This window comes from Syngnathus acus, chromosome 1 (assembly GCF_901709675.1).
Source record: "Syngnathus acus chromosome 1, fSynAcu1.2, whole genome shotgun sequence".
NCBI lineage: Eukaryota > Metazoa > Chordata > Actinopteri > Syngnathiformes > Syngnathidae > Syngnathus > Syngnathus acus.
The window spans coordinates 4,641,875-4,667,664 of NC_051087.1; the positions used below are offsets into that span (position 1 = coordinate 4,641,875).

Consider the following 25,790-nt stretch of genomic DNA (forward strand, 5'->3'; position numbering starts at 1 on the left):
CCTCCCCTCACACCGATAGGAAAGTGGATTTGTCCATGTGTTTGTTTCTAATCTGTACAGTTTCGAGATTTGATATTTGCTTTTATATGCACAACGCAATGCAGAATTTATAATAAATGGGATTTGTCTTTGTTTTCTGTTAACTATATTCAGCGACTCGACACTGCCGCCTAGTGTACAAAGACCACCACGATGTTATGACATTGAAAACAAATGGCAAGCTCTGCCTGGTGATTTAGTAAAATGTCATTTCAACAAAAACGGCCAATTATTTCATTTATGATAGGAAAGGCAAGTAATGTATCAAATTGTGATGTTAATTGATTAAGTCGTTTTCTGAGATTTAAGTCCAAAAGACTTTAAACGTATTGGCTAAATGCACATACAAATATATTTTCTCATTGATTTATATCTCTGAAAAACTCTTCCCTCGTTCATGTACAATATTGAAAAGCTCTCCAAACACTTTTTCCTTTCGCTTTGGCTTTTTAAACGTCATGAACGCTACAAAGGGTGCCAAGCGTTTGGTTTCGTCGAGCCAGCAGAGGGCAGCAAATAGACGTCAAACGTATCGTTACAGATTAAACAAACTACACTAAAACAAAACAAAAAAAGAAATTAGTTTGTTCAAAAACTTATGGAAACTAAAATCTTAACTACAAATGAAAATCCCAAACCATTACAACTGTGATTATGAAACTTCCTTCAAATAAACGCCAATCAGTAGTATTAAAAATACTGTTGTCATTATTTTATTTGCAATACCGGCAAAATGTACAAAGTAGGTCTTTAATTTAGGAGACTTTTCAAATTCTCATGTCATGTATATTGTAATATAGTTTTAGTTAAGAATTAAAAAATGAACTCCTTCAAGGCGCACAATATTTTTTTTTTTAACAAAATGTTGCAACATCTCCTTGTTATTAAAAAGAAAGACACTTTAGAATTTTGGTATATTCACAAGAAACATTGAATTGACACACATCAGTTTGCTTTTGCCGGCCACATAAAATGATGTGACGGGCCAGATCTGGCCCCCGGGCCTTGAGTTTGCCACATCCCCTACAAGTAGTCTGCATTTTATTTTCTTGCTTGGGAGGCATCACCAAGTTTTTGCGACATAACAAGAGCCCGAGACAAATTGTCTCAATATTTCATTAATATGACCTGTAACCCAAGTCAGTTGCATGAGTGACTAGATTGACCAAATCTATTCCAACCCAGGAAGTTGTATCCCAACGGCAACACACCTGATTCAAACAATCAGGATTATTTCCAGGCTTTTGCAAAGCTTGCTGAACAGGAGCTCTTGAGAACTAGATTTAGGCACATCTCCCCAATATGGTGGCAGCTTCTCAAAACAAAAACCCTCCTACATATACGTCATGGCAGGGGGGGGGGGGGGATTCCTCACCAACCCCCCCTCCCTTTAATAGGCGCGTGCTGTCTTGCATCTCAGCATCCTCACCACACAGCCAATCACGCCACGCATCCAGCTCTGTGTGCTGCACGGAGTCACGCTCTAATTAGACTGTAAAGTGAGCAAGATTTCTTCTTCTGCTTCTCCGTACAAGTGGAAACAGACAGCATGAAGAAAACTCCAAATCCGGGTAAGGACATTTTTCAATAGACTTGTGTTATTTCTGATGATTTGTTGAGATTTTATCTTGTCTTTGTGTCTGTAGTAAAGCCTCAATTAAAAGTTGGTTTTGGTCAGTGTATCTCTTTTGGGAGTATTTTGGAGGACAGTTGTGCATGAAGCACCCAAGGGTGCGCCACTAGGTCCCCTGGCTTTTAAAGTCAGATGTTCATCCCAGATGACCTTTTTTTCTCTCTGTGGATGCACCGGCTCCCTCAGGGACTCTGGCCTCATTGTGCTCTCACAGTATTCTGCTTTTGTGTATGGAAGTTTTTGGACTGTGCATAGGATGGACAATCACACTCCCCAGACATTTTTTTACGTACCGACCTAACTGCATTGAGGGCAAATGAGTTCGAACTTTTGCTGGTCTAAAAAGCGCTACATGCATTTCATAGCATTGTGTGACATGCAATATTTGAGTACTTTTAAAAAATATATATATTTTCTGCCATATTTGGCTTCTAATGTTTTGACTCTTTCAAGGTTTAAAAATTCTACAGTGAAGCCCCCAAAAATATTATAGCTGGTTTTCTTGACGATTTGCGAGTGGAATAAACAAGTGAAGATTGACGTAGAGTATTCTGATAAAATAGCAGAGCGTATTGACCAAATTCATATTATACAGCAGTGCCTTGCGATTATATAGTAGTGGCTAAACTATTTATTGATTGATTGATTGATTGATTGATTGATTGATTGATTGATTGATTTGATCTAAACATAAATTATGATTGCTAAAATGCAGATTTTTGAGTAACGTTCCTTCTGGGCCCCATCTGCATGGACAACATTTAGGAACACACAAGACAGACTCTTGGGAAGGGGTCGCTCCAGCTGAGACGGGCACAAGCAGATTCTTTGACGCAAAAAGGGCACCGAGAAATCCAGGCCTAGAGAATATTGCTCAGTCATTCATTGCTGTGGACCGAAAATGACATCGCAGTCCCACATATTTGCTTCCACTTATATCGCAAAGTCTTTTTTGGATGTTGATGGCAGGACCTGGTTTGACTTGATGAGCTAAATGGACTCGTGTCATTCTCCACTTTGAATTGCAGTGACCCCGAATGAACAGGGAGATTCATCGAGTGAATGCACTGCGCTTCTTTGACTCCCCCCCCCCCCCCACTTCTTTCAACGCATGAGAGATCACAGTCCACTGTGTTATATTGTCTCATGGCCTGTCCTCAGCTTTCAATATATTTCTCTGTGTTGGACATTTGCCCGGGGGAGCGTGTTATGAGGATTTATTCCACTTTGTAAAAGAGTGTTCTTGATGTTGACCTGCAGGTTCAAGTGAACACTGGAGCAAAAATAATGTGGTGACAGTGGAAAAGATATTTGGAAAGAAAACAGACTCAAAGTTAGCTGCATTGCTGTGAATTAAGGCTCATGTCAAAAATGATTGCTACTATTATTTAATTATTTTAATCAATACTAACCTTACTATATATTAGTTTGTCTCAGTTACTGTAAACAGAAAGCAGTTAGACATGATTATTATTATTTATCCTCTGTGAAGATTGAATGACTAGTATTACTGCTGAACAGAGAAGCTGAGAGAGGAGCTGAGTGTTAAGTACAATATATCTCTTGAAGGGAGAAGTATGAAAAATTCTGTTATATCTTCAGAGAGCTATTTTCCTCATTAATACGCATGATAAATATTTGTTTTTGGTGGCAGAGGCTTGAATGGATTAATGGCGTTTACATTGATTTTAATGGAGAAAATTGATGAGTTAGTGTTTTGAGAATCAAATTGAAAACAATTTAAACTAATGTGCAAATTCAATGAATCCTTTGTCATGCTCCCTCCATTGACGCCAATAGAGTAGTTGCAGGCGAAAGGGAGTCGAAACAGTTCTTTCTTTCTCTCCCACAATGTCTGCATTTTCTTCAGCGTGACTCACACATTGACCTTAGATTGCCACCACACTGCGATTTGATTCACAATCTCGAGTAGAGCTGCCAAAACTTGGTGGGTCGTGAAATTCTTCTTATCACCTTAACCTCCCGTGCTTGAGCTCATCTATTGGGATTAAACTGCTCTTATCGTTCCTCTTTAGTCAGCAGCGAATTCAAAAGGCTCTTTGTGTCTGCGATTCTTATGAGGCCGGCTGGAGATACTTTGCATCCGGGCAAAAGTTGAATTCATCTCATCCGGAGTTGATAACTTTTTCGCTCAGCTATTATCTCAATCCTCCAGGAAATGACACATCGTATTTGCTCGTACTTTTTTTTTACCATAGGATCCGTCCATTCATTTTGTCATATTGCTTGTCCTACTTAACTAGATACGTAATGTGACTTTCAGAGGAAGTGTCAATAAACTGAGACCATGTGGTTGCAGAAGTGTGCACCCCCCCTCCTCTCAAGTCTCACAAATCCTTACGGATGAGCGCACATGCATGCAAATGTGAGTGTGACATCATGTGCTACCGTGTCTAAAAATAGAGCGAGTGGATCGTGACGTTCCGACGTGTAAATAACATAAGGATGTAAACGGGTCACGTCGCTGCTGCTTAGCGTGACGAGTAGCCAGCCAGTCGTGAAGGACTTTACTCATTAGACAAAACACCTGATGTAACACACAAACGCCATTAAAACGAGTGTCTTTTTTTTTTTTCGTTCTCCGGTTTTGCTTTTGCCCCAATTAACATCAACCTAAATGTGAACATCAGAACATCTCACCGTTTGCTTGTCTCGAGCTTCTTCCAAATAAACGCCTCGAGGATCGGAACGCTCTGCATCATTTGTATCTTTTACATGGATTGCAGTTGTCTAGACAGAAACTTCAGATCAGATAGTGGACTTGCAATCTAGTGTATCCCACGGGCAAACGCAAAACAGAGGCAGTAAGCAAGGATGTCAGCAGCAGCCCAAAAAACAGAGATGAGCCAAACAATTAACAAGAAGGCCAAAGAATGAGGTGTACAATGAATGGCTGTTGAAAAGAACAAGGCCATAGGTTCATCTCTGGGAATCATATGTGGGGCCCATGGTGGTTTTTGGGACATTTGAATGGACTTTCATACTCACCCGCCATGTTAATTATTTTTTTTAATTACTTTGAGAGTATGTTTCTGAACACGTTATATGCCGTTATATGCAAATAGTACTGTATTGTATCAGTGGCGAATATTTGGGGATTTTAATAAGGCACCTGGGACAACTACGGGGGGTCCTTAGTACCCGGAAGTAGTTGACAGCGAGCGGGAGTTTCGCCGGGTCTTGACTGTAACTACCGCCATTGAGTGTGTTTCAGGTGAGTAAAGCTGTTTAAAAGATGTTTAGCAGAACTTGCGATTCTGAGCTAATTATTGTTTGAGAATATGATACACGCGGTTACGGTTGTATAGTGTATAATTTTGCCTATAACATGGACAGTGTGTGATGTTTATAACGGACTCTCAGTACCCGGAAGTAGTTGACAATGAGCGGGAGTTTCGCTAAATTAAGTAAATTATAGTCTTCAAAATTAGAAGGGGTGAGGCAAGTATATAAATTCATCCCTCGTTTGCTAATGATTTGGCATAAACATAAAGCCCAAGACTTTGTTTACAAACAGAAAGAAAGATTTAGATTTACTGGTTACATTCAGGCATGGGTCATTTATGATTGGGCACAATCGATAATAAATTCTGACCGTATGATAATAACTGAGTGAAAATATTGCAGTGTCACAGTTTCAATATTACGACGCTAAAAATCACCATTTTAAAATATTTGAGAAAATAACAATTCTGTTTCCCCCATTGAACACAATAAATACATTTAAAAATCCATATTAATTTTAAAATTCTTCAAAATAAGTAACCGTGTCTTATGACTGATGAACTATTTTTAGGTCAGACTCAAAAAGCTCATCTGATGAGCGCCAGGATTAGCTGTCATTAAAATTTTACTTTTTAAAACCAGGATAAACCATCAAACCGCAAGATCAATTCTTCAGGCGGGAAGAAGGAACTAGATCTGATTCAGTTGAGCTGTGACCCTCCAACTGGGAGGGGCAGGAGAAACATCTGTCCAGAAACCCATCTTTCAAGTACGTTTCCGATACATTGGCCTTTCCCCACTTTGCCGTCTTTGTGTTTTCCCAAAGTCTTCCTCAGGTATTGATTTGGGCTCCGACTTCGTCATTTGATTCACTTCCCCTGTCACGCTCATCAAACAATCCATTCCGGGCGTGCTCCGAAGCCAAACTCCACATGAGCAGAGATGACCGCAGAGCTTATGTGTGTGTTTGTGTTTGTGTGTGTGTGTGTGTGTGTCTGTGTGTGTGTGTGTGTGTGTGTGTGTGTGTGTGTGTGTGTGTGTGTGTGTGTGTGTGTGTGTGTGTGCGTGTGCGCGCGCAAACACTGGCACATGTGTGTGGAGATTGTCGAGGTCCAAGTGGTGGATTTGGACATCAGGGGCTTGGCATGCTGATTATAGAGTGCTGAAGCCACGAGGAACCGCAGGAACTCTCTGTTTCTTCTCTTTCTTTTTCCAGCATCATCCCTCTTTCAATTTCGGGCACATACGCCGAGTTGGAGGTGAAGCGGTGGGGCCTCGTGCTGATGTGGCGATTTTTATAGGAGCTTTGAGGTTGGGATCACAAGATAAAGTCGAGATTGATGGGCTTTTAATTCAAATGGCTTGTGATTACATGAGCTAATTATTTCGCATCATCATCTCTGCGCGAGCGGAAAAATTCATTTTGATCGCTCTTCACTGGATAGTTTGTTGTTTGATCACGCAGAAACTATGCAACTGATGTTTCAGAGAATTTTGGAATGGAGAAGAAAGAGCCACATATAAAACAGACTTGTATTAGTGTGGACGGAAAGCAGATGACCTTTTGACCTCAGTGCGTAAAACGGTTTTGATTCGAATATCCCGTCAAGTCATCAGTGTTGTTGTTTGTTGTTCTCCTAATCTGACCATGATTGTGACAATGTCCACAATGGTGTCAAAGTATTTTTATAACCAGAAACCTCCTCAATCTTATAAGTGATGTTTGATGAACCCCTACTTTACGCAAGTTGTTCTGCCAGCTGCGTTTTGCGTCTAATGGTTACCGTATGGCGCGAAGGAAATATGTCAATTGCAGCACGGCCATACCGTGATGAACCGACGTTGCGGCTGGCTCGACGCTCCAACTGACCTCATGATGGGATTTCAATTGTCAGCAAAGTGCAAAAAAGAGGAGCCTATAGTTGCGGCTGAAAAGGAGGCCGTATTTTACGACTGGATTTGATTAGATACGCTGCGTGAGCGCGTGCACTGCTCGTATTTTGTATATGTGTGTGTGGGACAAGGAACAGGGTCACGAGTTGGTTCTAATTTTGTATATTTCCCAGCGTCGGCTGGTTGGCCTTCGGCGTAGACTGGACACGGTGCCAGCTGCTGACTCAACATGAGCAATGATGTGGCCTTTCTTCACCATGCTGACTTTATCAGCCCTGAAACGTCTTCACTTTTTGGGGAATCTGAAAAGGCTGCTTGTGATTTAAGCACATTTACATTTATTGTAAAATTCTATTCTCCTTCAGGCTTCATTGTTGCCTTTACCTTCCACAATTTCTCTCGCTCTTCCTTCAGCCTCTTGGTATTTTTCCAGTCTTCTTTTCCGGATCGCTACTGCTGTGGTAGATGTTTATCCACCACCGCTTGCTAAGGCTGGTTGGGCTGCTCTCAACCACTTTTGGAGGTGTCTGCCATCTTGATTCTGGAACCTCTAATTTGCATTTTGCATGGCACACTAGAGTGGAACAAGCCCACAGCTACACAGTTGCCACTCATTTATGAAGAACTCAAATAGTTTATATTTGATAGAATTGCCATGCATTTGATGTTTGGCTCTTTGTGCTGGGTTGGGATGATATATAAATATATTTTTTGACTCTTTATACTCTCCAAAATGCAGCATTGTGCGACTGTCTTCAGTCAGGTGGAAGGTCAGATTGAAAAATCACAATACATTCGGATCTTATCCTTGATCATCTTTGATGCACTTCAGAATCCTTGAAATTGATTCCAGATTTAGTACAAACTTGCCATAATGGCACCACGAGGAATTATGAAGCCACTAAACAACATGCAGGACAGCTATTTTCTTAAGGAAGCGCAGTCGTGGGCGTACAGGGTTAGCTTCTAAATTTGGCTTCTTTGGTGGATGAGTGATGTGAAGAGTTTTGTCATCCTCTGTACTTGCCCCAGGTTGGATGTGGAGCAAACGAGGAGGACAGCGCCTCCCCGTGCTCCCCCCTCTTTCTCTTGGCAGCACGTGCATTGCAATGTATGACGAAGACGCGGGTAGTGAGGATGGGAGGGGGTGGGGGCACGTAGCGCTCTGGTGAGGTCATCCGACTGTGGCTGGCCGCACCGCATCACACTGCTCGTCTTGTTTTATTGCTCATCAGATCACATACAAGTGTGGTTCTTAAGGCTCCACTGTTCTCATCAAACTGTCTAGCAGCATTTGAGTTTGAAAACATTGTGTCATTCTCCATCAACCAACACGTTGCTTGCTTGTTAATGAAAGAACCAACCAATTAATTTAGATCTCTTCCCCCATCTTTTCCACTTTTTTGACTTTTTACAGACGTCCAAGACTTGCCATGCATCAATCGCTGGCAGGCATCCCTTAAGTGGGCGCTGGCGTGCTGGTGCCTTTTTTTTCTTTTCCCCGGTTGTTATGCTCCACTCTTGCATAACTATATATAGCATGTTGGAGTCACGCGTTTTTGTGAGGGCTTACATTAATGTGCAGCCCAAGGCCCACCATCCACTCACTCAGTCGGTCAGTGTGTGCTATGCAACCCTTTTTAGCGGGCGTGTGTGTTTTTTTGCATGATTGAACAAGCACACGTGACTGACTGTCTGTGCCTCATGACCATCTGCCCCAGTGACTGCAAATATAGGCTGCGTCTTTAGCGTATGTGCTGGAAAGTGAATTTCTGATCATCTGTGTGTGTGTTCAGAAGATCATCCATGATGAATACGTTGTCAAGTCATGTGAGTTGAATGCAGAGTATGTTCAGCGGGTGTTCATTTCATTGTTCGTAGCCATTCCGTGCGGTGGGAGGGTGAGCCTCGATCTGGTTGGAATGATGGAGTGTGCAGGTGATGAAAGGTATGTGTGAGGGAGGAAGAATTATGTTGTTTACAAGAGCGGGCAACCTGATTATCGGCTGACTGTCTGTTAAAGAGGGAGTTTGTCGTGTTCAAACTGTTAGCAAGATTTGGATTTGCCCTAACTCACTTCAGAGTCGGACCAAAGCTACGACCCTCGCTTATTTGTGATAAGTGCAGCAACGTAGAAAGATGGGCATTCATAATGTCATGTGGTTATTTAAGTGTGTAATTAAGATAGTCACAAAAAGAAAAACTCCTTGCATCAGCAAAATAGGAGCACTAGCAATTCTATGCTAGCATTAGCAGTGTAAACGAGCCGACATTAACCAAGATTGCTATGTTGATCACATGACTAACTGGATATATAATGATGTGTTGCTATAACACCAAATTTTTATCAGTTCGAAGTTTTACTTTTTGAATCTACAATGATTTAGAATTGAAAAAAAAAAAAGTTAATTCTGCATTACTTCTGACCCCTCTCATCTGCTCGAGGTGCCTCCGTTCTGTTTTCATGGCTTATGCACAGTTATTAGCATTAAAAAAAAATATGGAAGTGGATATTTCACCATAGATTCAGCAAAGCTCAGGGTAACAGGTCAGTGCGAGGTCGCTGTGGTGGGCTCGCTATGTGTGCAATAAATGATTGACACTTCTGTCCCTGATTGGTGTTTTCTTTTTTGCTGAAGCACCAGATGGGACCAGACAGAGCTATTATTTTCAGATTATTTTCCTTATGTACCTTTGGCAGTTTGACTAAATATGACAGTCTTTTTTTTAATGGCAGACCCCCTCTTTAAGATGCTCAGTAAAATTAAGCGTACAACCAGATGGGAATGATGTCATCCCTATACAGCCACTAGCCATTTTTTCCACGGGGATGGGAATCAGAAAAACGTGTCAATTGATTTCTACTTTAAAAAAAACAAAAACACAATTTGAATGTGTCTTAACACATTCTTAGCACAACAAACGCAAAATAAATTGTCCATTTGAATAAAACATTTAGAAAATGACATGACTACATAGAGGAGCCTTTTAAGGACTTATCCTGTCTATCTCTCTCTTTGTTCAAGTTTAACATCGTCACACCATGACACAACCGGCTGATTAGCCACACGAGCAATTGTGACGACACAAACACACACAGACTTGGCCAAGACAATGTCGACACTGTCGTGTCACAAGCAGACACGCGTGCTGGAATTGAACAATGGTCTTATTGTAGCATAAACACTCAAACGAGAGTAGTATCTGTAAACGATGGCCTTCCCCCCCACACACGTCATTTGGGTTCACATACACACAGGCTCATCTTAAAAAAAAAAAAACTAATCTGCTTCCTCTGCTCTGCCTCACATCACTGCTCCGATGTCTGAATGAACACCAGGATTGAAGAGGGAGGGAGTCCATTTGTTTGATCTTGATCTTCTCCATTTGTCTTCATGCCATTTAAAGTTGAGATTCACTCTTAATCACACTTGTTCGGATAGTTGTGCAACTAGAACACGTGTTGACTGAATGTTTCCTGAAAGAGAAGAGGAAGCAATATCCTGTGTCTTTTTCTTCAACAGTTTGTGTTCCCCAATGAGAGTGAGGCTCTATAGCGGCCTTTGACCCCTTCTGACTGGTAAATGGGGTCAGAGAGTGAATCTAAGCAAGACCTCAGCACTGATGTCCACTGAATATTGTCAGTACATGATTCCTCTTTTATTTTCCCTCATGCGAGGACACAGTTTAAAAAAAAAAAAAAAAAAAACTGCTGATGCAGTCACTTTTTTATTTGCTGTGTGTCCATAAATAGTGTCCCAGTGGCTATTTTGCAACAAGGACAACATCTGCTACATCAGAACCAACAAAAGGCAACGATAAAAATGCTCCTCTTTATCTTCAACAGAGTATTCACTCAATTCCAAATTGAATTTCCCCTCATGCTGCACTTTACAGACTATTTTGGTGTTATTTATATTCCCAAGCGAGGCCCACCACGAGGAACGCCAAGCTTAGCTTGCAAGCTAGTGGCTGACACCTCAAGTTGTAGCCCGATGAATACACTGGTTTTTATTTCAGCTGTGGAGAACATGCAAACTCCAAGCTTGAGCTGAGATTCAAACCTTAGCACTGGTTCTGACCATGTGTTTCTCAACACTGACATCAATATGAGCATAAAGCCATTTTGGTGTTGACTATAGCAAAAGCTTAAAGAAAGCAATCAAAATGTGACTCCATATGAGTCGCACATGGCCCGCCGACGTCAGTTGTTACCCTGACAGACTGAAGACATTAAAAGTTGGAGGAAGTCAGAGGGAGGAGAGAGGGGAGGGTTGAGCACAGGGGGGGGGACAGGGTGACGGGGCAGCAGGAGTCAGTCGGTCGGGGCATGAAAAGGGGAAGTTGTTCATGAAGGAAGGGAGAGTCTTAGTCCAAAAAGTGGCTCTCTGAGGTGGAATTATGGAGCGAGCCAGAATAGCCAGTAAGTGCAGTCCATTTCTCACTCCATAACTATTTGCACGAGAGGAGGCAAAATGGGATTGGTTGAATGCCTTTCTTGTATTCTTCGATCTTAAAAAGCGCATGCACCACCATCTCCGAATAACTAGCTTATGTGCAGCAAACTCCAGCCATCGCCTCGCTGTCACCAGCACCACTTTTAATCTTCTCGTGCGGAGCGCCGGCTGCTGTGCTTGTCAATATACAAACTGCGTTAAATCCGCATGCCTCCATAGGAGATTGGATGAATTGCGGCAGATGGTTTATTTTAAGATACAAAGGAGGAGAGAGAGGAGCAGATGTCAGAGGTTTTGAAGGAGGATCTTGCAAGTCTTGGGATGCTTTGGTTGTGTCATCAAACTGTAACTCTGAATGCGTGGAACAGCGGCTCGTCTGCGCTGAGCCCTAATCCACAATTTTAGTCTGATTTAATCCGGACGTCATGCTGAGTGACAGTGCACAAATTGGTTTATAATTCAAATGTGGATAAAACGCTTTAAATCACTTGAACAGACTACAACGCTTGTCACGTGTGCGCAAATCGTCCACATGGTGTCAGTGTTGTTATCCAACATCATTTATTTCTCTGAAAGGATGCCTGAGAGTGATTCATATTTTAAATTTTAAACATCTGTGTTAATTCCTATGATCTGTTCGATTAAGATTAGCGTTTATCTTTTTGCTGCTCTTTCAGCTACACTGTTTGCTCCTGTTGTGATGACTCATGACAATGACCTTTCAGCAGATTTTTTCATTTTTATTTCTGCGGCACTGGTTGTTTTGTAAAGTATTTAGAAGAAGTTAAACATTAGCTTCAAAGTTACTTTAAAAATGAAAATGTATAGAATGATCAATGGTTAGGTGGCCACCATATCTCTATAGTTAGCAACATTCACAGAGAGTTTTTGGTAAGGATGGTGATGGGTAAAAAAAAAAAAAAAACACCATCATCAACCCGTTCTTGGCCAAAAAAAAAAAAATGTTGTGGATTACTGGTTTAAGAAAAAAAAAAAAAAAAAAAAAAAGACCTCAAACGATACCGCAACACATGTAGACAAATAATATGACAATGATAACGGTCATATATTCTTTGTCTTCTGCAAAGAATGATTACTATTCCACTATTTGAGTAAATTGTTTATATACATATCGCAAATTGCATTAATATGACATGATCACATGACATGTCAAAAGAACCCCAATTAGCCACTCGATGACTGAAAGAACTCAGAAACTATCCCAGACTTGCAGCCTCCACGTAAGCATCTCAAACAGTTACGATCTCAGAATGAAGGAAATCAAGGAAGTTCAGCATGTTCCATAAAAGAGGTGTAGAGGATATCCTTTTGGAGTCAACGCCTCACATTTGCGCCTTCGCCCTCCTGCTGCGTCATATTCATTTATTTCCCAGCTCATTTCTGAAGTATAGTGAGTAATGGGGCCTTTACATAAATGTGTGTGACAGGTCAGGTGATATTTTCCAGCGTCGGGATGTAAGAGGAACGCCCTCAGCTGACCGCTGAAGGTGTGAGAAGAAAATAACCAAAGATATCCAATTACAGGCAATTTGGGGAAACATTTCCTCATCATTTATATTTAAAAGCTTATAATTCAGTTTATGCATAAAACGTCAGTTCAAAACACCTTTGAATGAAATCAATTAGAAACATTAATGTACCGTATAATGTGTGCACTAATTGTCCACATGGTATCAGTGTTATAGCAAATTCATGGTAATTAAGTCTATTATAGCTAATATTGTTTTAATCCCCTTTTGAGCTTGTCCCTTTGTATTGTGGCATTGCTATAAAGTAACTTCTTAAAAATATACTTATGGTCTTAATAATTCAATACAATTTTACACAATAAGCCTGCACTGCAGTTAAAATAATTTCTCCGAGAAGCTTTATTATTATTATTCAATTTTATAAAAATAGACGCTAAGCCCTCATTCATTCATTTTTAACTACTTAAAAAAATAATGACTAATGTAACCAACTTTTGTGTCATTCCTTAGCACAAATAAATGATGCCAAATCTTTCCAGCCATCAGACACACACACACACACACACATGCGTCTCCAGATGTTGTTATGGAACCTTTCCTCATTTTGTCATTCACCGCTGCCTTGCAGCCACTAATGTGTGACCATGTTGACATAAATACACTGGCTGTGCTATCGTGTATATTTCTCACACTGTCTTTTTTTGGTTTAATTGTGTCCTCCCAAACACTGCGGCACAGCTTTTACAACACGACTCACTTTAAACTGGCATTGCTACTGATGGGCCACACACTCTGATGCATCTAAGTACAGTGTGTATTTATATACTTGTATTTATAAATACTATGTTGTCGACTACGTTTTTACCAGCACGTGCAGTGCGCCGGCTTAAATGCACAAGTTATAAATGTGCAGCTGCAGGATCTGTGCTATATGTTATGTGCACACTAATTAAAAAAAGAAAAATGTCAAAAATGTAAGGGACAGATGTTCTCCGTGATTAACTCCCTCCTTTTCCAGCACCTTTTTCTGTTCCTCATCCAGTGACACCTCCATTGCAACTGTGCCGTAAACGCACAATGTTTCCCTGTGTCGCCCTTGGCCTGCTTTAGCGTTTTATTAGCCTAAAACTAGAATAGAACTATTGCCTCAAATGGACTCTTGCAGCCTGTAAAGGTACCAGCTGTGACTGCTTGCATTTTTCTGCCATAAGAAGACTGTTGTGTTGTGTAATCAATGGTGATTAGATAGAACAGTCTGGGGAGTGGACGGACGGGCCTGCTTCCCGTGTTGGGGTGTGTTGACTTTCCTTTGAGTGTTGACTATGACCATATACGTTAGGCTAATATGGGCCATCAATACTCTCCTTCCGTGTAAATGACAGGTCATATACAAATTAGAGTTAGGCAGTACGAATCATATTTGCCTGTGCAACCAGAAGATCAACTTTGGTAGTTCATTGGTGGACCAGTCAGGTCGTCGCTCATGTTGTGTTAGCATAGCATCAAAGCAAATGATAATGTTGTATTTAGTTAATTTTGGTGCGCAGTAAAAATCATTATTGGACTGGGTTTCATGAATCCTTTTAGCCAATGTGGGAAAACAACATATTAAAAATCTCCTAGCCACTTGCTATATATATATAGTTAGCGACATCACATTAAACGCCTAAACCTTTAGCCACACTTGTCGTTACTGCCTGATAAAACACGGATTCCAAGAAACCTAGATTTGATTAACCCTTTGACGTTTAGTACTTTTAGTAATGTATTTAGTTGTCAACATCGACAACATCAGTGCTCTCATCGACCCAAAAACAATTGTTGACAGTGTTGTACTAGCCCTGACCTGTTGGGATGTGCCCCTCAAGCCCAACATTTCCATTTGGCCCAATAACAAAAAGTGGGTTAGGTGCTGGAATTTGACTCATTGCCTTGAGGCGCCGTCCTGGTTTAATGTCAACTTTTACCAGGATGTCAACTCTGGTTTTTACAAGAAAGTCGCAACCGCTGAAGGGAGCGCACTTTAATTAACATGCCGGCTGGCTTATGGGGGCCCCTTGGTGAAAAATGACACTTAAATCTATACATTACAGTACTTGAAGAGCCTTGGCAGTAAGGAAGGAGATCTTGACTGATTGTAGGTTGTAGAAGGCTTAATTTACACACCAGTACACAATTCAATGGCATAAGTCCTTAATGGTGTCTGTAATGGGGTGGGGGGGGGCAAATTGGATTAATGACCAGCCTATTCATTTCAATGATTTGAAAGATGATTTATGATTTAAGTTACAAGTTTACATTTATTTATTATTTTTTACTTCCGTGTTATTCCTGCCTAATGGGGGATAAATGTGTCGTTGTCCATGTACGTTTTGGACATTTGACCATGGAGGTCTCACGTGTTCCGTGAATATAAACAAAGTTATATTAGATATACGCTACTCATAATGTTGATATACAGGACCCAAACACACACACACACACACACACACACACATGAAGGGAGTAGAGGGGAGTGTGTCTTCTGCAGGGAGGGGAGAAGAAGGAAGAAGGAGGAGGCGTGCGTGTTTATTCTCCAAAGTTTGAAAGTAGTTCTAAGCCACAAGTTCGGGGTTGTTAAAGAGTTGTGGGCGTGTGACACACTTGTTGCCACCATTTGGACACGAGCAACCAACGCGAGAAATATGTCGGATTCAGGAGTCAATTCACACCTGGAGGGAATAATTTCAGATTTTGAAGGTTTGTGTTCTTTCAGAATTGATTTGATATAAGGAGAATGTGTGCATGTACGTGATTGTAATGTTTATTCGAATGACTCTTGATTGTCAGATTTGATTGTATAATCCACGTTTTTATTTTGCCCCCCATTTATTCTCCAATGTCACCACCAAGCATCTTATACATGATGTGCCTCAGGGTGTGGTTAGCCTACCTTCAACGGATTGATTTAACAAAACAATCAAAAAACAGGTTGACAACCGGACCCAATTTGGTCACGTTTTCATCTTAATTGAATTTAAAATGAAATCAGTTTAACTTTCGAGAGAGTAGCTCAAGATAAAGTCTGAAGCAACTCCCCCTCAAAAAAAAAGATGTGTACTTTTACAAACTTCACGTCTCCTTTGTTTGTGGAACCAACGTGGTTTCCTTTTGTCAGTTATTTTTTTTTTCTCCCTCTTTTACCTTTTTCCTTTTCCTCCTCCGGCCACGCTTACTTCCTCCAGCTGGTCTTAAGCCTCAAAGTCCCTCATTCATGTTTTTATGAACAGAAGGGCTCACGTATAGACTTTGGTAGCTTTTGTTATTTATCCTGTTCATCTGTGGGGTGCCATGCTAAAAGGTAAACAATACTGCACACCAAGTAGTAGGATAAAAACAATTGGTCTTGCATTAAATGTTAGCAAAGAAGCAATTTAATAAAAGGCCAAACACATAATCAAAAACACTAACATAAGTATAAAGCACATGATCTAAAATAAAATTACTCGTCAAAGGTTGTCGCCTGTGGCCGAGCACCATTTAACAGCTGGCCGGATTATCTTGTTAGCAAAAGTAAAAAAAAAAATCCATCAGAAATGCTATTGCCCCTTAGCGATTGAAACCTTTCGGTTAAACATCTGCTACCAGGATCTGCACGCAACCTACCTCACACGTCGTCCATCTTCATCCAGAACATGGGCAAAATTCCATTCTGAGGGTCGACCCGACCTGACAAATCTTTTCATGTGGCTTGTCCAAATTTGTTCTTCACAAGGGCATCAGTAAGTAGTTAGCACGTGATGATATGGGGTGTCAAGGATTCGTCTGACAAAGCGAAATACTTTCGATCGCCTGCCCTTGGCTTGCCGAATACAGTTTGTTTTTGCTGGTTTGCACCGCATGAGGATTCATCTTCCTGATGTCTAGAATTTCATAGGAGATTATGACAACAAGGTTGGCCTGAACCATTTTTCAACTTCTCCATTGTTTCTATCTTGTGATTATTCTTATGCCAACTTTTTGTGTGGGCACATAGAGTGTATTAGTGTCAAGAAAATACACTATGTAATTGCATATATATTCTTTGTGCATTTCTCACTTCATACTTGAACAACTTAACACATGGGGTGTATTACGACAAATAACCGTGAAGTACAGTGAAACCACACCTGCTGCCATTTTTCTGTTTTTGAAGCACCACTAAAACCTTTCTGCTTTATTCTCCGACTTGAGACACTGTACGTCAATTTGTAAAAGGTAGTCCAACAGTGTTCTTAATGAGCTTCCTCCATGGACCGAATCGCTCCATTCTAGCTCATAGTCTGGGAATGCCGTTTCACCGGGAACAATATTCCTTCATCGGATCTGTCATCCCCTCACTTTTCGTACCGTTCTTGTAATAATCATGCTCGCATGATTGGAAACCTATTTCCATGTTTATCTAGTTGACCACATTGAAAAGCCTTGAGGGAAAACATAGCATCACAGTTGAGTGATCGCCTTGGAGATGCGTGCTTTTTCCATTCCCCTATATTCGTAAACATGAAAGGGAGAATGTCCCAGTCCACATCTTCTCTTAAATCATGAGCACTTCACTGCACACGCTGTAAATACAAAGTCAAGCGTTCAAGTTGTGCGCTTTATTCTCAAGCCTGAGTGTGTATAATCACAAAGTAACCAAGAACACAAATAGTCATCGGAACAGGTCAATCATTTCCGCGGCTTTTTTTTTTATTTATGACAAACCATGTGAAAACGCATATCGTACATATTTGCTAATTACATGATCAGTGTAACATCAATAGATTAAGTAGAGAAACAAAGACTAGTGTCGAAACGATCTTAAACTATTGTTGTCTTTAGAGTTTGTTAAACATTCACTCTGCTTGTATAATCTGCAGACTAATGTTGGCAGACTAACACAGAATAACTTTGGCTGGATTCAAAACTAGCCACAACCTTGGAATGGATTTCTTTTCAACATTTGGGAAATGAAAGGAAAACTGGGGTGAGGAGGACACTGGCAAGTGAATTAGCACAGTTCACTAGAGTAAATATCCGCTTAAAGACATTGCAAGTTGTTTTATTGTGCTCGAGTGGATGTCAAAGTGTGTTCCCATGAGAGCAAAATAGAAAGAGAGGGATGGTTACCTAAGTGTTAACATTTGTGCTAACATTGCTAGCTGTTTCGGATGGTCACGTGGCATTAAAATAGATTCTAGTTACTCCATGACAAATGTTTATAACAAAATGGCACCCACTATTGTGATCTTATTGTTATTGTTTTCCATTCAAATTTAGATTTACTTTCAGACCTGTCTAGAGGTCATCCAAACTTTTTAGATATCAAAATGAAGACAAAATAACATTTAAGGTTAGCTGTATAACCGTGGAAGCATTTTCTTTGCATTTAGATGTTCGCTAACAGAACATTAGCATAGCATTTATGCTAACTGTAAAATGTTGATCTTATTTGAATTCGTCGATGACTTCTATTCACACTTTAGCACGAGTGATGAGTTCTTTACGATTCTCTTATGCATCAGCCAAAGTTTACCTCATGACACGATTTTGTTACCTTAGCTGTCAATGTACAAGTACGTTCCGCTGTACTGTACATCTGTTATTCATTTGACGGATGAGTCCTTGAGATGTCCACTTGTTTTTGTCAAATGGTGAATTGTATCAAATGTCCACCATGTTGGAATGAAGCGTCTTAAAGCAGTAAATTAGATTAGTCTGTTCACGTTGTTGTAAAGGGCATACGGGAAAGCGCGAGTTCCTCTTGTTTTGGGGTATGCTAGCTTAAAAATAAACACTGATGTATTCTCGTAATGCAGAAACTCACAAAAGAAGAGTTTGTTTCGTCAGATGGCACGGACGCTCAGAAGAACCAGAGGCCACAAACTGATAAAATAATAAACAATTTGGATGGGAGCTGCTTTTAAAGGAGATGACTAAAGCTTGTGCGTCGTTATGTTAGCAGCTCGTGGGCATTGGCATGCCACGTCATTCATTCCCAGCTAGTGCATTCTCCCTAAGGGGGAGTCCCATCCCTCACTATCTTCGTCTTGTACAGTACATCTCTTTTCTCCTGTCACGACTAAGCTCGAGGAAGGATGCATGCTCGTGTTGCTCATAAATTCTGGGCAAGTGAGCAATTCTTGGCTCATTGTGTGCAAACACAGGATGCCTCAAATGCTCTTGCATGGAACTCCATATTTGAATGTGTTGCAGTAGATGTAGCGTTAAGGTCACAAGAAACCAACTCGTAAATTTCCTGAAACTAAATGCTGTGGGCGATGGGAGATGTCCCATCCCTGAACTCCAGGGCATTTAAGAACTTGATATGAACTTTTTAATTAGCTAGCTTTATGACCTTGTGTTGTGCCTATTGAAATATGTCCTTTTTGTCCTTTTCTGACAGCTCTGAAGAGGTCCTTTGAGGTGGAGGACGTTGACACTTCAGCTCACTTGTCTCCCGGTTCCAGACGCACAACCAACGTCCCCCACCGTAACGCCATGTCTCCCACCAGCATCTACTACCGCGACCTGGGCACCGCCGCCTCGCTTACAAACAACAACAACCTCAACTACACCCAGCCTCGTTCCATCATGGGCGGTGGAGGCTCCAAGACTCCGGAGCCAGTATCACGCCGCTCCGAGCTGTCCATCGATATCTGCGCCGCACCCAGCAAGCAGATAGACGCCACGAGCCCCGCATCTATGCGCTTTTCAACCAACAGCGCCCTAAGGCGCCCCGAGGTCCTCGGCCACTCCAAGACTCCGGAAATGAGCCACAAGCGGGAAGTCACTTTTGCCAAGACGGATTCCCCGGGGACACGGCGTAACGAGGGCAGCGGTCACGCTAACGGGACCGGCCGTGCCCCGGAACAAAGTCATACCCGCAAGTTTGAGCCTCCCAGTCCCGGGGACATTCGCAAACCTGAAATCAGCATCACCAGAGCTCCGGCGGAGAACAACGGCCATCACCCGGCAGTGCACCACCCGCACCATCCTAATCCTCACCACAACACCATCGTCACCACTTTCCGATGCTCCTCACCGAATCACGCCGGACGTAAATCCCCCAACCCTGACCGTAAGTCCTGCTTTTATTCAAATACATTGTTTGCTTCCAATCACAACACTTCAATTGTTTACTAAATTTAAAAAAAAAAAAAAAACACGACCCTTTTTCCTCCTTTTTATTTTTACCGCCAGTAAAAAAGTTTGTTAAACGTGATGGCTGCAGTAACAAAGTCAAATGTGTCTTTTTCCTCGCGGGCCTGTCTGGCATTTATGGTAATCCATAAACTATTATGATATGTTATGAAAGCGTAACCTTGGCCATCAGTATTAGTTACACTTTAAATGCTGTCGTAAGGGGTTGATAAATAGCGGTGTTGTCATGCTACTATTCGCTGTACTGCCAAGTATTTTATAATTAGCTGTTGCTTTATGGAGAGGAGTGTGATGGCGCTCTTTGCCTGTTTATTCCCATTATCCCGGAAGACGGGTCGAGTAGCAGGAATGTGAAAAAGAGTCTACGAAAACCAGAAAGCACTGGGCCCGTTGCCTTCCGACATCACTTCCAGGCTTCGGTACTGTCATTAGTAACGGTTGCTATTGACATGACAAAATGGCACATGTTGCTTATTTGAATATAATACCCACACACATCTATTTGAAGCATGTCTTGTTTTCATTTCTCAAAACTGCTCTGGTTGGTTTGCGTGGTTTTGAGCTTGTTAGAGGATGCCCAGATGCCGCTTTTCAATGTCAGATGCTGACACCGCAAACATCACTGCGTGCTGTTATTGATACCCTTTTCTTGGCCTGGATTAATTGTAGCTCAAGCCAGACAATTTAAAGAACACTGAATTTACCAAGGTCAACATTGTCTATGCAAAATCAGGATTTTTACATGTCGCTTGGAAAAAAAAATCTTGCAGCATAATCATGAAAGAAAAAGAAAACAATTTTTCATTCTGGAAAAATAAAAGCAAAACATTTTGTAGAATTTGGAGTCCAAGCAAAAGGTTCTTAGTGAGAAAATAAAAGACCTCAAAAGAAAAGATCAGCAAAACAAGACCAGATTTTTCTTACATGCTGTATGTTTATCTTTCTTACTTTTGGTCACCTCCTCTTCTGACCATTTGACTCACTCAGGAGGAAATGACATCATGTATCCCTCGCACACATGTACACGCACGCTCTCGCGCACACACACACATGCACACACACACTCTCTCTTCCTTCCGGGTTACGTCAAACCGATTGTGTCCCCGCCCGCAGGAGCACTTCCTCTAAAAAAGGAGTACTTCCTCTTTCTCTTTCAATGGTCATGTGAACCAAGTCGGTCAGCTTCCTAATGTGATCCCATCAAACTATCTGTCGAAGCTCAACATGAGACATTCCATTATGTTTCATCATATGGATTCCCAGTGCCGTATTTTGACAACACATCTGTCATCTTCCAATCTGAAATCACAAACTGTACGAAGATATTGTATCGTTTGGATACATTTCAAAAGACATAAATGAGGCTGCCTTGAGACCAAGGATGAATATCGGCTCTATTTACGTGTATTGGATGTGTTATCTTGACAGACGGGCCTGCAGTTCATCAGTCCATCAAACAGCACCTTATCTTTTCTGGAGACGTCACTATTGTGCTGCAAAAAAGCGCTTTCTGATAACGACGCTAATAATGTAGCAAAGTCAACAAATAGTGCCGTTGCATCATTTTGTTTTCATCAAAGTAGATTTAGCAGTAAATCAAAGTAATATTTTCACTTTTTCACGTACATAATAAATTCAATCTGGCTCATGTGGAGATCCGAAGTATATCTCGTGTTGCCCAAATAAACACATGATCTCGTGCTGATTTATTCCCCTAAATGTGACGTCATCACGACGGCAACAAGTGGAGCCATTTGTCTCTTCTTTGCTTTGACCTTTTCAAAGTGAAGAGGTGATTGATTCCTTTCTACCTGCCCCAAAGTTCACAAAAGGAAGTTTGCATACAAGTTTACCAGGATTTAAAACTAATTTTCAGTGCATTAGTAGTTTGTGGGTTCCTCCTAGCGTTGTAGTACTATTAACAAGTATCTTAGTCATCAATTCTTTCTGTTGACAATCACAGTTTATGAGACAATTGAAATATTTCTCATCACTGTCTCTAAATGTCATTGTGTGTTTGATTATTCTAACGGGAAACAATGTTTTTATAATAACCTCAACCAGGACACTAGGAAAAAAAAAAACATCCATCTACTTTCTATACCGCTTGTCCCCATAGTCCGCAAGAAGAGCGTTAACATATGCCTTTTGACGTCATTGGTCACAAGTCAAGTGCACTTCCCAAACGCGCCACCAGGAGGCAGTATGATACAGGTGCAGCTGCCATTGTCAAGCCTTTCAGTTTTTCTATTCACATTCATTTCAGGGAGTGCAAACAAAACAACCTCGATGCATTGTAAGCGGGGATATTACGAGAAGATCGACTTTACACAGATTTAGATCTAAGTTAAAGCATGGCTAACGTAAACAAACATAAGTTCGGGGGCGTTCTGAAGTTGACGTTTACATTGAGCATCTGGGAGAAGTCAAAGGTTAAAGAAGTTTCCCACCACTGCTACATGACCTTTGTCCTTTTAAGACAGTTTGCCAAATCCCAGAACCGCCGCTAACCCCCCCCCCAATAATTTGCCCATTTTCTCTTGCCTCCATGTATTTCGTATTTCTATTAAACACCACATGCTTAAAGTTACATGTTGTCCAAGCAGATAAAAATGCTACGATCTGTCTCTTTTTCTTCCGACAAACACTCCAGTCAGCCTTTGTCATCTCAAGAAAGAACAAAAACTTGTGGGCTATGGCCCATCAGTGTCTCATTAAGCAACTCATGGGAGCATTTACTCTCACTTGATAGAATCTTTCTTTGTCCAGGCAGGAAAATGAAACAAATTGGCATTTCCGTGTCGTAATTGAAATGGGATGTGTGGAAAGCAAAAAGTTCATACGTGGTCAGACTTGCTCTGCTAATGATGTTTGGCCTGATGTTGGAGAGACGATAATTGTGTGTGTGTGTGTGCATGTTGCAGACAGGAAGGCAGATGGTCAGTTGCACCCCAGTGCAGCCATCTGCTGACTTGTGCCGACATGAAGGGGGGGTTTGATGTGTGTCTGCTTGTGCGTGTGTATACATGTGAAGTGAGCATACGCTAAAACCCCCAAATGGGACAAAGAGTTTGTGTCTTTATTCTCTTTGTGTCTTTGTACCAGCAACTTCAGTTTTGCAGTGAATACAACAAATCAATCGGAAAAAAAAATCAAAACTAATCTACATGTACACGAAATGAACATTTTTTTTTCAACAAGTCAGAGAATAGAAGCGTCTCTTGCATTTCTACATCTTTCTTTCTGTCACATAACCCCACAACTGTAGTCGTGGTGCCTTCACAACTCGAACTGAATTGTACAACTTTTAGATGAGTTGTTCTGGGTCCGTTTAATGAAACGAATCTGATCTTTTGAGCATCAGAACTGGGTCAGTGGTCCGAAAAAAACATACCGACTTCCGCTTCTCTGTTGTCCGTCGGAACTAACCCTCCGCTAATCCAGGAAGAGGCCACGGATTCCCCAGAAGACCCATCCCCTGGAGATGCCGTGTTTACTCTTCATCAGGGAAGGAATTCACTGCAGAACGTCACAAATAGTGAGGAGACTAGCGTAAGCACATCACTGTCAGTCCGTTCGTGCTGCTATAACATTCAGCACATCAGTTAAACAGAGTTGGAGGCGCAATGGAGACACTGGAGATGGATTCATCTTGCAGCGAGACGCGCTGCGACCGTGAAATCGAAACTCCGTGTGAGTACCTGTTTGTCTGTGAGAACGTGTTTTTTGATTAAGGCTAATCTCCTCTTGCGGATTCCATAAGTAAACACACGCACGCAGACACACACACTCTCTCTGTGTCTTTGTATGGCCTTGGTATTTCTGCACAGTATGCAAGACAGTCCAGCTGGGAAAGCTTTGCTGGGTTTACATGGACATGAGGAAACGCAGAAGGCCAAGACGTCCTTCAAAACAAACCTCTTTATATGTTCCAGCTTTAACCCACCTTCCTGCAAAAAAAACAAATGCATGTCGCTGGATTCTCGATATTGTCCAAAGGTGTGAATGTGTTGAGACACTTCACACACATGCTGTCTCCATCTGCACCACAGGGGAGCAGCGGAGCCTCAGTGCAAAAACACAACAGGAAGTCAGATTTTGTTATCATCCCTGGAGATATGTACACCGAGCCAGATGTTCCGCCTCTTTCCTCCGTTTCCATGTCTGCTTCTCACCCTTCCAACCTTTCCCAGCAGTTCCGCCTACTTTTTTTTTTTTTCTGACCTCTGAGCTTTTATGCAGGAAGTTTCACCGTGTCGCCAGGGCAGCGGAGTCACCGATGTGACTCGAGTTAATCGCCTCCATGTGCGCTGCGCTCTGATTGGTTCTCAGCAAGAGGCCAATGGCGTTGCTTCGCCTTGGGGCCTCGTGGCATCAGAAGACGCACTTCTTGCATTATGGGGCAGATGACTTCATTTTCAAAATATTTGACTCCTGCTTGACATTTGTCAACGGAAAATGGAAATCCATCGCCCCTCACCATCTGCGAGTGCTTTTCCCTCTCGCAAGGTTAACCATCGCGCTTTGAATTCAAATTCAATTTACTTACCATAAATTAGTTCCGAGCTGGGCTTCTTCGGCTCTTACCAGAACTAATAAAATAAATCTTGACACGTTTGATCTTTAGTTCCCACAAAGAAATAGTAAGGTCAAACACCACTGGTCATAAGGTTCATACTTAATAATTGTTTCCTGAGAGCTTCAATGGAAAATTGTTGGAAGAGAGATGTACTGTGGGAATGATTCGTTCGAACGGTTCAGCCTTGCAGGAAATTCATATGGTCACTAACTGGTGGCCCTTTGGCACATTCATTTCCAAAAGTATTTGGACACATACAGTTCTTATAGACCTCGTATATCGCCACGGATTTCAAATGATACCAAAAACAAGCGATAGACTTACACATTTTATTTAAGATGTTAAAATCTGAAATTAAATGTTAGTGCCTTGCTCAAGCAAACACAGCATGAGTCTATGAATTAAGAAATGAAATATGCGTTTGATTTGTGTGCTGAGTAGTTAACACTGTATACTCAGTTACACGGAAAACCGCAGCCAAGTGTGAAGATTGAGTGGAACATTGACAGGAAGGAAACATTTGTACTGAATGTAGTGAAAACGGCTCTCAGTTGTGTTTTGGAGATTAAGCACAGGAACAAATCAAATATATAATTTATGCTGCAATAACCACAACGTGTATTTATCTTTTGGCTTGTATCAGACAAAATGTTGCCACACAGGAAGCACATTAGACCTGTGGAGATTTACAGTTTGGAAAAACAATTTTATATGTTTCCCTGCTGCTGGTTTTGACTGAGGACGATTTTTTTTTGAATTGTGCAGTATGTTGGTGAAAAATGTGGGATGATGCTAAATGATATCCTAAGATGATCTTGAATGTTTTGGAATGATAAGGGCTGAAAACTGTGCAGTATGGCGGTGATAAATGTGAAATTATTTTGAATGATATTGAAGAATATGGAATGATGTGAAATGTATTCAATTATACATGATGATATTGAGAGATATTGTGGAATGATCTCCATGAAAAATGTATTTTTTTGGTAAGTGGAGATTTTTGGAATTCCCAATGTGAAGTGAATGAGTAAATTTTGGACTAAAATATAAAATCAGAATGATGTAAAATAAATCATGTGATCAATGTGGACGCTTTTGAATAGGGGGGCGTGGCTAAATGGCGGTCACGTGACTACGCGGGAGGGCGGGGTTAGTAGCAGCAACAGTGTAGCCTCACCAGCTGGACTTTGCGATTGAGGAGTGTGCACCAGAAAAGTGGAAGAAAGCAAGAGCAGGAGAAGAACAGCTTTGGGTGAGTTGAAGCTTTTTTTTTTTTTGTCTTTCAAGCT

General features: G+C 41.3%; 2 protein-coding genes across 6 annotated transcripts in view; one reads left to right on the plus strand and one right to left on the minus strand.

Annotated features, from left to right (window-relative positions):
• The window catches only part of LOC119121673, a 296,445-nt gene that overhangs the window by 115,763 nt on the left and 154,892 nt on the right, over positions 1-25,790 (minus strand). The gene's annotated exons all lie outside the window — the stretch shown is intronic.
• Positions 1,475-25,790, plus strand: part of sept9b (septin 9b) — a 38,085-nt gene continuing 13,769 nt past the window's right edge. The window contains exons 1-2 of one of the 5 annotated variants that reach the window (XM_037262745.1): positions 1,475-1,610; positions 19,165-19,839. In XM_037262745.1, coding sequence (XP_037118640.1) covers positions 1,589-1,610; positions 19,165-19,839 — 697 coding nt within the window. In that variant the 5' untranslated portion in view covers positions 1,475-1,588. Of the gene's footprint in view, positions 1,611-11,112; positions 11,235-15,352; positions 15,498-19,164; positions 19,840-23,468; positions 23,616-25,626; positions 25,754-25,790 lie in introns of those variants that run through there. The other 4 variants (XM_037262736.1, XM_037262727.1, XM_037262754.1 and 1 more) reach the window with 4 other exon arrangements.